Source organism: Hypanus sabinus, chromosome 11, assembly GCF_030144855.1.
Source record: "Hypanus sabinus isolate sHypSab1 chromosome 11, sHypSab1.hap1, whole genome shotgun sequence".
Taxonomy (NCBI): domain Eukaryota; kingdom Metazoa; phylum Chordata; class Chondrichthyes; order Myliobatiformes; family Dasyatidae; genus Hypanus; species Hypanus sabinus.
Genome location: NC_082716.1, coordinates 48,098,783 through 48,115,639, shown reverse-complemented (window position 1 = coordinate 48,115,639; position 16,857 = coordinate 48,098,783). Strand labels below are relative to the sequence as shown.

The 16,857-nt window shown below is 39.3% G+C and overlaps 1 protein-coding gene across 9 annotated transcripts in view; it reads left to right on the top strand.

Annotated features, from left to right (window-relative positions):
* The window catches only part of LOC132401931 (inaD-like protein), a 299,063-nt gene that overhangs the window by 242,918 nt on the left and 39,288 nt on the right, over window positions 1-16,857 (top strand). For all 9 annotated transcript variants that reach the window (XM_059984281.1, XM_059984284.1, XM_059984283.1 and 6 more), the window contains 3 exons: window positions 6,661-6,808; window positions 9,684-9,770; window positions 12,067-12,175. In XM_059984281.1, coding sequence (XP_059840264.1) covers window positions 6,661-6,808; window positions 9,684-9,770; window positions 12,067-12,175 — 344 coding nt within the window. The remainder of the gene's footprint in view (window positions 1-6,660; window positions 6,809-9,683; window positions 9,771-12,066; window positions 12,176-16,857) is intronic.

Genomic DNA, 16,857 nt, shown 5'->3' with positions numbered 1-16,857 from the left:
CCACAATCAATTCTGGTATATTTCACATACTGGCAATAAAGTGATTCAGATTCTGATCCTGAGGCTGTGTCCCCAGTCCCTATTTGAAATATCAACTCCTAACAAACAAGTTGGATATCTGCATTAGCACCGTTGCAATTCCCAGTACTTATTAACTCAGACTATAGGACTCTAAGTCATTTATCAGAGTTTTCCAGTGACAAAAAATAAGTAGAATTATAAGCTGTGAGTGGGATCATGAAGAATTGTGATATAGAAATATAATAGGCGATCAGATACATCTGTGACAAATGGATTTCATGTAAGCAAATATGAGGACATCCACATGGAGAAGCTAGAAGCAGCAAAGGTCTAAAAATTTTAAGATCCTAAGAAAACATCATTAATGAGTAATGTTGATAATCTGCTAGTGAAAATAATCAAAAAAGCTATTAGACTACTGACTACCACTGTACGTGTAAGACGAGAATGGAAACAAATGGAATCTCTGAGTTATCTTAAGCACTGTTTCTTAGGAAGGATAGTTTGATCTCAGAACATGTGCATTGAAGATTTAGCTGGATATTATTTGCCTTATAAGGATTAAATTATAAAGAGGGAAATTATACAGTTCCAAAGAATAAAACCGAATCTGTAGAGATTAAAGGGATAGTTTGATTGAAGTTTTCAAGATATTCAGGGGACTGATGATTGGATTGAAAGAAACTATTTCTGCTGATTGTGGAATTAAGGGTTGGGGGGGAGGGTTAAAAATTAACCAAGATTTTTGCGGAATATTGCTAGGAATGGCTGCAAGAGCAGTTTTTTGTATTGTGTGTGGGATGTGGGAAGCCTGGGAGAACTCCAGTCTCCCAGATAAACCCATCTGCTCCAGGTGCATTAAGCTGCAAATGCTGAGATAACATATTAAGGAACTGGAGCTGCAGCTTGATGGTATTTGACTCAGATGGAAGAATGAGGAGGTGATAGAACTACAGGGAGGTAGTCACTCCTAGATTGACTGGTAACTGGGTGACAGAGGGATGGGGAATGCACAGCCAGGGCAGAGGATACCTGTGGCCATTCCCATCAATAGTAAGTATACAACTTCAGATACTATTAAGAGGTACAACCTACCAGTGGGAGCCACAGTGACTTAGACTGTGGCCCTGAATTTGGTGCTGTGGCTCAGAAGAACAGAGAGATGAAGAGGACTGCAATGTTGATAGGAGATTCCATAGTTTGAGGAAAAGAGACTGAATTCTGTGTGTTGATAGTGCCACCCGGATAGTATGTTGCCTCTGATGCTAGGATCGGGGATGTCTCGGATTGGGTCCATGGCATTCTCAAGGGTGAGGGTGAGTAGCCAGAAGTCTTGGTACATTTTGGCACCAATGACATAGGAAGACAAGGTGAGGAGGTCCTGAAGTGAGATTTTAGGGAACTAGGTGGAAGCTGAAAAACAGGACCTCCAGGGTAGTAATCTTGGGATTGTTGCCTGTGCCATGTGACAGTGAAGGTAAGGATAGGATGCTTTGGCAGGTGAATGCGTGGCTGAGGAACTAGTGCAGATGGCAGGGGTTCAGATTTGTGGATCATTGGAGATCTCTTCTGCGGAAGATATGACGTACAAAAAGGACGGATTACACCTGATCTTGAGGAGGTCCAATATCCTTGCAGTTAAGTTGGTTAGAGTTCATGGGGAATGTTTAAACTAATTTGGCAGGGGGATGGGAACCAGACTGATAGTGCTGAAGTTGAGGTAGTTGGTTTACAAGCAGGGGCAATGTGTAGTGAGACTCCTAGCAATGAGAGGCTGAGAATAAGGCAGAATTGCAGTCAACAAGATGATTTGCAATGTAAAAGGCGGACAAGATCGTAAAGGGTGAATTACAGAACTGAGGGTGTTATATTTGAAAGCGCGCAGTATATGGAATAAAGTAGATGAACTGGCAGCACAAATTGGCATATATGATGTTATAGGCACTACTGAATCATGACTGAAAGAAGATTATAGCTCAGAGCTTAATGTCCAAGAATATAATTGTATCAAGAGAACAGGTAGGAAGGCGGGGGGGGGGGGGGGGGTTGCTGTTGGTAAAAAAATTAAATCAAATCATTAGAAAGAGGTGACATAAGGTGGGAGGGTGTTGAATCATTATGGACAGAGCTAAGGAACTGCAAGGGTTAAAAGACCTGATGGGAGTTGTATACAGACCCCCAAATAGTAGTAAGGATGTGGTCTACAAACTACAATGGGATATAGAAAGAAAATGTATGTCATAAGTGCAATGTTACAATGATCATGGGGGATTTCAATATGCAGGTAGATTGGGAAAATCAGGTTGGTGCTGGATAACAAGAGGGACAATTTCTAGAGTGCCTACGTGATGGCTTTTTAGAGCAGCTCATGGTTGAGCCCACCTAAGGGATCTTCTGCATTGGCTGCTACGCAATGAACCAAAATTGGTAAGAGGGCTTAAGGTAAAGAATCCTTAGGGGCAAGTGATCATAATATGATCGAATTTACAAAGATATATGTGTAAAACGGGCCTGAATGATCACTGGGGACCTGAGTCACCCCAACCACAAACTGTTCCAGCTGCTACCATCCAGGAAACAGTACAGCAGCAAAACCAACAGGCTCCAGGATAGCTTCTTCCACCAGGGCATCAGATAGCTTAACTCATGCTGACACAACTGTACTTCTATGTTATATTAACTATACTGTTGTACAGACTATTTATTATAAATACTATAAATTGCACATTGTACATTTAGATGGAGATGTAACGTAAAGATTTTTACTCTTCATGCATATGAAAAATGTTAGTAATAAAGTCAGTTCAATTCAATTCAATTTACCCTGAAACTTTAGGAGGAGAAGATAAAATCAGATGTATCAGTATTACAGTGGAGTAAGGAGAATTACAGTGGCATGAGAGGAGTTGACCAGAACTGATTGGAAAAGAACACTTGCAGGGATGACGGCAAAGCAGCAATGGCTGGAATTTCTAGAAGCAAATTAGAAGCCCGGGGGTATAAATCTCTCAAAGAGGAAGAAGGCAAGATGACATAACTGTGGCTAACAAGAGGAGTCAAAGCCAAAGAGAGGGCATATAATAGAGCAAAAAAATTATTGGGAATTTAGAGGATTTGGAAGCTTTTAAATACCAACAGAAATTTAAAAAGTCATCAAGAATGTAAAGATGGAATTTGAAAGTAAACTAGCCAATAAGAAACCAAAAGTTTCTTCAGATACATGAAGAGTAAAAGAGAGGCGAGAGTGGAAAACGATGCTGGAGACGTTATAATGGGGGACAGGAAAAGGCAGATGAACTGAATAAGTATTTTACGCCAGTCTTCACTATGGAAGACACAAGCAGTGGGGGGAAGTTCCAGAGTGTCAAGGGTCAGAAGTGTGTGAAGTTACCATTACTAGGGAGAAGATCCTCCAGAAACTGAAAAGTCTGAAGATAGATAAGTTGCCAGGACTGGATGGTGTACATACCAGGGCTCTGAAAGAGATGGCTGAAGGGATTGTGAAGGCTTTAGTAATGATCATTGAAGAATCACTAGATTACTGGAAGTTCTGAAAGACTGGAAAATTGTAAATGTCACTCCACTCTTAAAGAAGGGAGAGAGACAGAAGAAAGGAAATTATAGGCCAATTAGTCTCAACTTTGTGGTTGGGAAGATGTTGAAGTCAATTGTTAAGGAAGTGGTTTTGGGGTACTTGGAGGCGCACAATAGATTAGGCTGTAGTCAGTAGGGTTTCCTCAAAGGAAAATCTTGCCTGACAAATCTGTTGAAATTCTTTGAAAAAGTAACATGCAGGATTGACAAAGGTGAGTTGGTAGATGCTGTGAACTTGCCTTTATTCCTTCTACCAAAGTACATTGTATTCTATCTGCCTCTTCTTTGTCCAATTTCCCAATCTGGCTAAATCCTTCTGAAACCTGTACCCTGAAAACTCATCCTTAATAATGGAGTCTAACATCTTCCCAACCATTGAAATCTGGCTAACTGGCCTATAATTTCCTTTCTTCTGCACTCCTCCCTTCTTAAAGAGTAAAGTGCTATTTGCAGTTTTCTAGTCCATAAGACCATAAGACATAGGGACAGTATTAGGCAAGTCAGCCCATCGAGTCTTTAAATATATGCATGGACTTGGCCTCCACCACAGCCTGTGGCAGAGCATTTCACAGATTTACTACTCTCTGGCTAATAAAATTCCTGCTTACCTCTGTTCTAAAGGTTGGCCCCTCAATCTTGAAGCTGTGCCCTCTAGTTCTCGATATCCCCACCATAGGAAACATCCTCTCTACATTCACCCTATCTAGTCCTTTCAACATTCGGTAGGTTTCAATGAGATCCCCCCTCATTGTTCTAAATTTTAGTGAGTACTGGCCCGGAGCTGCCAAACGTTCCTCATATTTAATTCATATCCAGAATTATCCTCATGAACCTCCTCTGGCCTCTCTCTAATGACAACAAATCCTTTCTGAGATATAGGGTCCAAAACTGTTGACAATAATCTAAGTGCGGCCTGACTAGTGTCTTATTAAAGCTCGGCATTAGCTCCTTGCTTTTATATTCTATTCCCCTTGAAATAAATGCCAATATTGCATTCGCCTTCTTTACCACCAACTCAACCTGTGAATTAACCTTATGGGAGTCTTGCACGAGGACTAAGTCCCTCTGCACCTCTGATGTTTGAACCTTCTCCCCATTTAGATGTAGTCTGTGGTATTGTTCCTTTTACCAAAATGCATTATCATACATTTCCCAACACTGTATTCCATCTGCCACTTTTTTGCCCATTCACCCAATTTTTCTAAGTCCTTCTGCAATCACATTGCTTCCTTATCACTACCTACCCCTCCACCTATCTTCATATCATCCACAAACTTTGCTGCAAAGACATCAATTCCAGTATCTAAATCATCCACAAACAATGTGAATAGTGGTCCCAATACTAACCCCTGAGGAACACCACTAATCACCAGCAGCCAAGCAGAAATGGCCCCTTTTATTCCCACTCCCTGCCTCTCAGCCATTCCGCTGTCCATGACACATTATCAAATGCTTTCTGAAGATTGAAGTAAATGATATCCACTGCTTCTCCTTTGTCTACCCTGCTTGTTACTTCCTTGAAGAACTCTTAACAGATTTGTCAGGTAAGATTTTCCTTCACAGAAACCATTCTGACTTTGACTTATTTTATCATTAGTCTCCAAGTACCTGGAAGCTTCATTCTTAATAATAGGCTCCAACACTTTCCCAACCACTGAAGTTAGGTGAACTGGCCTATAGTTTCCTTTCTTCTGCCTTCCTCCCTTCTTAAAGAGTGGAGTGATATTTGCAATCTTCCAGTCCTCTGGACCATGACAGAATCAAGTGATTCTTGAAAGATCATAGCCAATACTGTCCTCCAGAACCAATCAAGAATCTAGTTATTCTTGAAAGATCATTACTAAAGCTTTCACAATCTCTTCAGCTACCTCTTTTAGAATCATGGGGTGTAGCTTATCCGGTCTGACTGACTTACCTGCCTTCAGACTTTGCAGCTTTCCAACACTTTCTCCATAGTAATAGCAACTACACTCATTACTGCCCCCTCACTCTCTATAATTTCTGGTTTACTGCTAGTGTCTTCCACATTACTGGCTGATGCAAAATACTTCTTAAGTTTGTCTGCCATTTATTTGTCCCCCATTAATACCTCTCCAGCATCATTTTCCAGAGGTTCAATATCCACTCCCACTTCTCTTTTACTCTTTATATTTCAGAAAGAAACTTTTGATATCCTTTTTTATTTGCTAGCTTACCATTATATTTCATCTTTTCTCTCCTTGTGGCGTTTTTAGTTGCCTTCTGTTGGTTTTTAAAAGCTTCCCAATCCTCTACTTTTCCACCAATTTTTGCTATATTATATGACTTCTCTTTCGCTTTCATCCTGTCTTTGACTTCCCTTATCAACCACTGTTGCCTCATTCTCCCTTTAGAATATTTCTTCATCTTTGGGATGTATCTGTCCTGCACCTTCCAAATCATATCCTGAGATACCAACCATTGCTTTCTGCTGACACTCCTGCTAGTGTCCCATTCCAACCAACTTTGTCCAGCTCCTCTCTCGTGCCTGTGTAATTCCCGCTACTCCACTGTAATAATGATACATCCGACTTTATCTTCTCTGTCTCAAACTATAGGGTGGATTTTATCGAGAAAGCCATCAACTTGGCAATCTATGAATTCCCACTCTTGGAATCCAGCACCAACTTGATTTTCCCAATCTAACTGCAAATTGAAATCCCTCAGGACCATCATAATATTGCCCTTTTTACATGCCTTTTCTACCTCCTGTTGTAATTATATCCCACATAATGACAACTGTAAATTTTAAAAGAAAATAAAAAGCACGATTTCTGTGAAATGCAGAGGCAGATATACGCTCAAGGATAGCATTCTACGTCTTAATACAGAATACATTAGAAGTATATATGTATCATTTTCTGGTCATTCAGATTCATGGCAACTCATTTATATGAAATTGTAATTTCAATTGTTTTCTCAGTGCAAAGGATAACTAAATTTATACCTCAAATGTAAAGACTTTGTGTGTATTTTAGATGAATTAAATCAATTGACTAGTTGAACTGTTTGTAAATATTTTGACAGGATTGGAGCTGGGGTATTTATCTCAGACATTGTTAAAGGTGGGGCTGCTGAACTCGATGGAAGGCTTATGCATGGTGACCAGATCTTGTCAGTAAATGGAGAGGATATGCGAAGTGCTTCACAAGAGACTGTGGCAACAATACTAAAGGTAAACCTGGAGTAACCACAGGAACACCAGTAATTAGAAATTCAAGGCCCCGTCAAAAGGTGCCAGAATGTCAGTGAATGGGAGAGTTGCAACTGTTTCATCCAATGCAACGAGGGAGTGATTGTCCCAGCAATTTTCAGATGTAAGCTGATACTGAATTATTCCTATGTCGTGGAGGTTTTTAAGTAATATTGTCAGTTAGAATATTAATGTTATGGGTGGAACTGAGGAATAAGAGTGGTATGACCATGCTAATGGGGCTATATTATAGTCCGTGGGATTTAGAGGAACAAATTCATAGACAGATCGCATATGTGCAAGAACTATAATGGTGTTATAGTAGGTGATTTAAATTTTCCACATATTGACTGAGACTCCCATACTGTACAAGGACTAGATGGGATAGAGTTTGTCAAATATGTTCAGGAAAATTCAGGAAAGACATCTCAACATGAAAGTGGGAGATACTTTATCTGTTATTAGGGAATAAGTCAGGGCAGGTGACAGAAGTTTGTGCAGGGAAACATTTCGTATCTAATGATCATAATGCCAGAAGCTTCAAAGTAAATACAGAAAAAGAGGTCTACAGGTTGAAATTCTAATTTGGTGAAAGGCCAATTTTGATGATATCAGAAAGGACATGGCAAATGTGGATCGGAATAGGCTGTTTTCTGACAAAGGTATACTTGGTAAGTGGGAGGCCTTAAAAAACGAACTTTTGAGAGGTACAAAGCTTGTATGTGCCTGATAGAATAAAAGATGAAGATAACAGGTTTAGGGAATCTTGCTTTTCAAGAGATATTGAGGCCCTGCTTAAGAAAAAATAGGTGCATAGCAGGTATAGGCAGGTAGGAACAAATGAGGCACTTACGGAGTATAAAAAATGCAAGAGGTCACCTACGAAAGAAATGAGGAGGGCTAAAAGAAGGCATGAGGTTGCCCTAGCAGACAAGATGAAAGCAAATCTTAAGGGATTCTACAGATATGTTAAGATCAAAAGAACAGCAAGGGACAAACTTGGTCTTTTGGAAGGACAGTATGGAGCTAAAAGAGTTGGGGGAAATTTCAGATGAATTTCTGGCATCTGCATTTGCTCAGGAAACGGCTACAGAGTCTATAGAAGCAAGACAAGGCAGTGAGGTCATGAACCCTATACATTACACAAGATGAAGTGTTTGCCATCTTGAGACAAATTAGGGTGGATAAATCCCCAAGGCCTGACAAGTGGGAGGCAAATGTAGAAATTGATATGTAATTAAATTGAAAAGGATACGTAAGCGCTCGTTCCCTTCGCTAGTCTGCAGGTCACCCTTGGGCAAGGTGTGGCATCACTCAGCAGGGTCACATGAAGCCATGAGAATAGTTGGTGGATGATCGTATGGGCAACTGGTGCATATCCCAAGTCCTGGTTATGTGATCACTGACACCAGGTATACAGTCTCTGAAGAGTATTGATAATGGCTGGGTTCACCCATCTTGTAAAGATGCTGCCCCAGAAGAAGGCAATGACCAACCGCTTCTGTCAAAAATTTTGCCAAGAACAATTATGGTCATAAAAAGGCCATAATCAGCCAAGTCATACAACGCAGCACATGACAAATAAACAATGTAGGGTAAATGCAAATGAACTTTTTCCATTGAGATTGGGTGGGACTACAACCAGAGGGCAATGGTTAAAGGTGAAAGATGAAAAGTTGAGGGGAAACTTCTTCACTCAGAGGATCGTGAGAGTCTGGAATGAGCTGCCAGCAGAAGTAGTACATGAAAGCTAGATTTCAAAGTTTAAGAGAAGTTTGGTTCGGTGCATGGATGGCTGGGGTATGGACGGCTGTGGTCCGGGTGCAGGTCACTGGGAGTAGGCAGTTTAAATGGTTTGGCATGAAGCAGGTGGGTCAAAGGGCCTGTTTCTGTGCTTTACTTTTCTATGTCTATGGAATGGCATTTGGAAGTAGCAGATGGCTTGGGGTGAAATATCTTGAAGAATACTGGAATATATGTGAGAGCGGATACTTCAGTCATGGAATGGGGTTTATGCCAGCAGAGCTGGATGCTTAGGATGCTCAGTGAGGCTAGCCTATATACCTGAAAATGCAAAGAAACCTGATTCATTTTTATAGCACAGCTGAATTAGTGTCTTTTATAATGGAGACCAAAATACAAGTATTTAAAAGAAATCTGTAAGTAAAGCCACCCTTAGAAACAACAATCATCAAGCTCATTCCTTGGTTTCTGGGTGATAAATTTTCATCAGTGAATAAATATAACATCACTTGATTACTGTCAGAAATGTTGGGCCTCATTTTCTGCTGAATTTTATAATAAAGAGCCATGACCAAAACAATCTCTGACTACAAACATCTAGCACGCTCAAAATAAAAACAGGAAGTGCTGGAAACATTTAGCAGATCAGGCAAAACTCTGCGGAGACAGAACCAGCTAATGTTACAGATCGGTGGCCTTCATCAGTGGGCAGAGACAGGCCCTAAGAAAACATCTGCTACTCACCCCAATTTAACCTTCCTGTGTCTCTCAGTAAACATTCTTGAGTTTGTTTAAAGTTATTTCCTGTTGCTAGGTTTTTCGACAAAGGACCCAGCCCCCTATAGCAGGTAATTATATCACAAGTCCATGGAAAAAAGTATTTGGTGCCAGTTTATCAGCATTCTTTGCAAAATCCAAGTTATTAGAAATTCAGTAGCAGTCTGCACAATCTGAGCATTGAAGGCCATGAAAAGACTAGAATTTCCAGTATATGCTTTTGGTGCACAAGGCAAGCCTGCAAAATCAGAGCATTACCCTTTAATTGTTTAATTGCAATTAAACTGGTCTCATAGTTTTAGACTTCCTTATAACTAAAACTTCTGTTTTTTTTCAGTGTGCTCAAGGATTAGTTCAGTTGGAAGTTGGCCGTCTGAGGGCAGGCTCTTGGATTTCCTCCAGAAGTACATCTCAAGGCAGCCAGGTCAGGATTATTTGCATTTAAACTCTGAAATTCATTTGTGAAAGAATTTGCTGAAATTTAATCACCATTTCTTATCTTTCAATTAATCAATGATATGTTAATTAGAATTGTGCCTGTCCCTCAGACAATATGCTTCCAGTTCATTGGAATATCAAAATGCAATTCAATTAAATTATGTAAAAGTAGTTACAGTCTGTCTGGAACACTCTGGTGCATCTCTTATAGCAAGTGACATATGAACAGATCTGGAAGCAGATTGCCTTTCTGCTGGGGGACATTAGCCAGCAATGTAATACACATAGGCTCCGTATCATTTTGAAGATCTGTATTGTCTTGATTAATATATGTGACCCTAGTTTGTTCATTATTGCAAAATCAAGATTGCATTATCATCACGGGGATCAGTTAATAGCTGTGAAAACCAATGTATAAATGGTTTAATGTTTATGTTGATGCCTCAAGGGAACAATAGTTTCACTGCACATCCCAAAGCTGCAAGAAAATATTTTATCTAAATTTTTATACTTTATTCATGGAATAGGGGGATGAATTATATTTGGAAGTCAGTAACTTTATATTGATAGCTAAAACAGATGAAGAATTGTGCTTGATAAAATGTTAAATTTATAAATTAGTTAAGTATTATACTCTATGAAACTGGAAGGTATTAGTAATTATCTGTGGCTTCCAAATATTGCATTGTTAAATTATCAGAGCAAAAGTGATCTACTTAGCAGAACTGTAAACCATAAATTCACTGTAAATTAATAGGGTGTTTTATTTTTAAAGCCACTGAAATTATTTTCTAATTGGAAGTATTTTTAAAAAGTGCCCACTTTCCAAATGGGAAATGAAAATTGCACTGACTTATTTCATTGTAGCATAAATTCTTAATTATTATGTGCCCTGCTGGGTGGGTACAACAGTGTTGTAAAAAGAAAACACAACTAATAAATCTATGCCTGATTGAGGAAAGTAAATCTCCGGCTAAGGTAAAGGATTGCACTCAAAATATCACTGTCAGATTATGATTACTGAAATATACTAATTTTATTTCCTTTTCCCAGTTTTATGGTTTTGATTTTTGATTGATGCCTCTGTCTCCATCATAATTTTCACTACATTGTGGATGTAACTTGCAATATAGAAATTCAGAAATGAGAAATGCAAAGGGACTGGGGAGTCCTAATGCAGATTCCCTAAAAGGTAACTTGTCACTTAAGTTGTAAGGAAGGCAGATGCAATGTTAGCAGTCATTTCAAGAGGACTAGAATATATAAAAATAAGAGTGTAATGCTGAGGCTTATAGGCATTGGTCAGAACACATATGGAGTATTGTGAGCAGTTTTTGGCCCCTTATCTAAGAAAAACATTGGAGAGGGTCCAGAGGAGGTTTACAAAAATGATTTTGGGAAAGAAGGGATTAAACTATGAAGAGCATTTGAAGGCCTTGTGCCTGTACTCACTGGAGTTTAGAAGAATAAGAGGTAATTAATTGAAACCTACCATATATTAAAAGACCTACATAGAGTGGATATGCAGATGATGTTTCCAGTAGTAGAAGTGACTGGGACCAGAGGGTACAGTCTCAGAATAGAGACATGTCCATTTAGAACAGATGTGAGAAAGAACTTCTTTAGCCAGAAGATGGTGATTCTGTGGAATTCATTGCGACAGATGGCTGTGGAGGCTAACTGAATGGGTATATTTAAAGTGGAGGTTGATGGTTACTTAATAAGGGTGTCGGTGATTATGGGGAGAAACCAGGAAAATGGGTTGGAGAGGGAAAATAAATTAGCCATGATCAATTGGCAAAGTCGATGGGCCAAATAGCCATATTCTGCTCTTATGTCTTATGGGCTTATGTTAACAGTTGAATCCCAATCAATTATTATCTCTTGATTCTGTTCCTATGTGTTACTGTCTCATGGTCTTATTTGTGTGGAAGAGGGATATAGAGGTGGTGGTTGGTCAGGGAAGAGAGGTGGCAAATAGTAACCATTTTGAAAACTGTTAATCAGGAACAAATGTTGATCTCCAAGCCCAGCATCAACATCTGTGTAATGATTTTCACCTGTGACTATCATAGTTTAATATGTGAAAGGAAATGAATCATAATTTTTCTTTCACTGTTCAGTTATTGGTGAATAGCCCACAAGATTAGGATAAAATAGGTAAGAGTTAGGCATGCATTTGAATCCCAGTTGATATCCACTGTTGCCTCATATCCAATTGATTTCCTGTTTTTAAATTAAATTACCTTTATTAATTTCAGTATTTTCTGATCTAACACTAGATGAGTCAAGAAAGTGGTATCAGTAATCAGTCAAGATTTGGAACTACAGTGACAACTTCACAAAATATTGCTAAGAAAAATACAGCTGAATCCTCACAGAGGAACTTGGGTAAAATGTTAAATGTTTAATATGTTGGGTATTTCTTTACATGTACTTTTTCCAACTATAATATCTGGGAAATTTTTACCTTCATGATATTGGGAATTTCTGTAGTAGATGGGTAATCGACTCTGCCAAGTAATCATCCAATTGATGAAGATTGTTCCATATTTTCTCTCTGTTTGGTTAAATAGACTGATATTTGATGCATAAAGTGTAGCTGAATTCCATGAACACATGAAAAATGCAGAAATTAATTTGCACTGTAATAGTTATTGATGTACTTGTTGTGCAATTGCAACTAATTTGAAGTGAAGTATTTCAAAATAAAAATGCATTAAACTCATTCAACCCATAATCTGTCCATAGAATGTGTAGTCTATTCCATCACACATTTTCTAAGGCAAGGTTCCTCATTATTATCCTTCAGTGCTCCTTCTCACAGAACAGATACCAGTGTCCAAGCCAGAAATTATTGTCTGTACATAATTGCCTGTGAGAATGAGTTGGTGAGCAGTCTTCTTGGTCAAATACTGCATAATGTCATCGGTTTGGGACCTCCAGGATTGCATCCCACTCACAATGAAGGAATGATGATATACCTAACTATTATTACCTAATAAAGTGGCCTCTGAGTGTATGTTCATGGTCTTCTTCTGCTGCTATAACCCATCCATTGCAATGTTCAAGGTGACTTGGGTTCAGAGATGCTCTTCTGTACACTACTGTTATGACATGTTTATTTGAGTTATTGTCACTCTTCAGTCGGCTTGAACTAGTCCTGCCATTCTCCTCTGACCTCTCTCATTAACAAGGCATTTTTGCCCACAGAACTGCTGCTCACTGGATGCTTTTTGTTTTTCGCACCATTCTCTGAAAACTCCAGGGACTACTGTTGGTGATCTGCAGTTTCTGAGATACTCAAACCACCCCATCTGGCATCAACAATTATTCCACAGTAAAGTCATTTAGATCACATTTCTTCCCCCTTCTGATGTTTGGTCTGAACAACAACGGAATCTCTTGACTATGTCTGCATGCTTTTATGCATTGAGTTGTTGCCACGTGATTAGCTAATTAGATATTTGCATTAACAAGCAGGTATACAAGTGTATCTAATAAAGTGGCCTCTGAGTGTATGTTAGATAAAATGGTATGCAAGCTGGAGGGCAGGCAATATTTGGTGATGTTTACGTGCACCCAGTACTTAAAGATGGTTTGTTGCTCATGCCCATTATTGGAGCCTGCCTCTGCTGAGGTTAAGTATACTGTGGGACCTCCTTTTAACAGTGTTTAAATGTCCACCACTATTCATGACTAAAAACAGCAATTGCTAGAAACATCCAGAAAATCGGGCACCCTCTGTGCAAAGACAAGTAACGTTAACGTTTCCAGTGAAAGACACTTCACCAGAACCGGGAAGGAGAGAAAAGAGTTTACTATTAAATTACAGAGAGCACCAGGGATGGATGGATAGGACGAATGAAAGAGTGAGGCCAAATGACTCCAAAGTTTATGGAGTTCCAAAAGTTGGTGGAGTTATGGAGAATGAGGAAAGTTGTAATAGAATATACTAGGATATGCATCTGCAATAATTGGACTGGACATTGGGTGTAACAGTTGGGAAGTCATGTTGCAGCTATACAAAATTTTCATTAGGCCACATTTGGAATATTGTGTGATTTCTGGTTAGTACAGTACAGAAAGGATATGGAGAGGGTGCAGAAGAGATTCACCAGGATGATAATTGGATGGAGTTTAGAAGGTGATATTGGACAAACTTAGATAATTTTCTCTGGAGCATCGAAGGTTGACAGGTGTCCTGATACAAGTATATAAAATTGTGAGAAGCATAGATATGATTGATAGAGACTTTTTTCCCAAGTTGGTAATGTCAAGTGCTAGAGAAGCATAGGTTTAATGTGAGGGGAGGAAGTTTAAAGATGATGTATGAGGCACATTTTTGGTGTCTGGACTTCCCTTTCCAGGGGAGGAGGTCATAGAAGTAGATACCATAGCAATATTTAAGAGGTACAGTGCCTATCAAAAAATATTCACCCCCTCCTCCCCCGGAAGTGTTCATGTTTTATTGTTGTACAACATTGAATCACAGTGTATTTTTTTTGGCACTGATTAACAGAAAACATCTTTTGTGTCAAAGTGAAAACAGAAAGCCACAATGTGATCTAAATTAATTACAAATATAAAAAACAAAATAACTGCATAAGTATTCACCCCCCTTTAATTTGACACCAAATCATCACTGGTGTAGCCAGTTGGTTTTAGAAGTCACATAATTAGTTAAATGGCTATCGCTATTGTATGGTCAAGGTGTTTCAATTGATTATAGTAAAAATATACCTGTATCTGGAAGGTCTAACTGCTGGTGAGTCAATATCCTGGCAAAAACTACACCATGAAGACAAAAGAACACTCTAAGCAACTCTGTGAAAAGGTTATTGAAAAATACAAGTCATGAAATGGATACAAGAAAATTTCCAAGTCACTGAATATCCCTTGGTTAAGTCAATCATCAAGAAATGGAAAGAATATGACACAGCTGTAAATCTGCTTAGAGTAGGCCATGCTCAAAAACTGAGTGACTGTGCAAGAGGGGAATTAGTGAGGGAAGCTACCAAGAGACCTATGACAACTCTGGAGGAGTTACAAGCTTCAGTGTCTGAGATGGGAGAGACTGCGCATACAACAACTGTTGCCCGTGCACTTCACCGGTTGCATCTTTATGAAAAAGTGGCAAAGAGAAAGCCGCTGTTGAAAAAAAACACACACATGAAATCTCAGCTAGGGTTTGCCAGAAGGCATGTGGGTGGCTCTGAAGTCAACTAGAGGAAGGTTCTATGAAAATTGAGCTTATTGGCCATCAGACCAATACCACACATCATCAAAAGCACAACATCCCTACCATGAAGCATGGTGCTGGCTGCATCATGCTGTGGAGGTGCTTCACTGCAGCAGGCCCTGGAAGGCTTGTGAAGGTAGAGGGTAAAATTAATGCAGCAAAATACAGGGAAATCCTGGAGGAAAACTGGATGCAGTCTGCAAGAGAACTGCAACTTAGGAGAAGATTTGTTTTCTGGCAAGACAATGACCCCAAGCTAAAAGCCAACAGGAATGGCTTAAAAACAACAAAGTTAATGTCCTGGAGTGGCCAAGTCAGAGTCCAGACCTCAAACCAATTGAGAATTTGTGGCTGGACTTGAAAAGGGCAGTTCACTCACAATGCTCATGCAATGTGGCAGAGCTTGAGTGGTTTTGTCAACAAGATTGGGGAAAAATTGCTGTGTCCAGATGTGCAAAGCTGATAGAGACCTATCCACACAGACTCAAGAGTGTAATTGCTATCAAAGGTGCATCTACTAACACTGACTTGAAGGGCGTGAACAATTACAGTAGTGCTAGAAAGTTTGTGAACCCTGTAGAATTTTCTGTGTTTCTGCATAAGTAGGACCTAAAATGTGATCGGATCTTTATGCAAGTTCTAAAACTAAATAAAAAGAACTCAGTTAAATAACAACGCAAAAACATTTTATCTGTTCATTTATTTATTGAAAAATATTGATCCAATATTACATGTATTTGTTGGAAAAAGTATGTGAATCTCTGGGGTAATGCATTCTACAAAAGCTATTTGGAGTCAGATGTTCCAATCAATAAGAGGAGATTGGAGGCTTTGGTTATAGAGGTACCCCGTCCTATGAAAAAAGACAGTCAAGTTACTGACAGAGCCTGCTCTTCTCAAGAAAGATCTGTTTATGTGCACCTTACCTCAATCAAAGCAACTTTCAAGGACTTTAGAAGAATTGTAGAGATGCATCAAGTTGGAAAAGGCAACAAAAGCATTTCTAAAGAGCTGAGTGTTCATCAGTCCACAGAAAGAGAAATTGTCTACAAATGGAGGAAACCCAGTAACTTTGCTACCCTCCCTAGGAATGGGCATCCTGTAAAGATCACACCAAGAGCATAGTGTGCAATGCTGAAGGAGGTGAAAAAGGACCCAAGGGTAACCAAAGGACCTGCAGAAACTTTTTGAACTTGCTGAAGTCGCTGTTCATGTGTCCACAATAAGAAAAGCACTGAACAAGAATGGCATTCATGGAAAGACACCACTGAGGAAACTACTGCTCTCCAAAAAAGCATTGCTGCATGTCAAGTTTGCAAAAGACTACCTGGATGTTCTACAATGCTTCTAGGACATTGTTCTGTGGACAGATGAGACAAAAGTTGTTATTTTTGGCAGAAATGCACTTTGCTATGTTTGGAGGAAAAGGGACACTGCACACCAACACCAAAACCTCATCCCAACTGTGAAGTATGGTGGAAGAAGCATCATGGTTTGGAGCTGCTTTGCTGCTTCAGGACCTGGACATCTTGCAATTCTTGAGAGAAAAATAAATCCACGATTGTATCAAGAGATTTTACAGGAGAATATCAGAGTATCAATCCGTCACCTGACGTTTTATAGAAGTTGGATAATTCAACAAGACAATGATCCAAAAGAGAAGTAAAATAGGGAGAAGGCCAATGAGTGGACAAAAGGATCAGCCATAATTGAATGGTGGAGCAGACTCGATGGGCCAGATAGCCTAGTTTTGCTCCTACGTCTTATGAACTTGTGGTCCTAAGCAACAACAGAACGGTTTAGAAGAAGAAAATCCATGTTTTGGAATGAC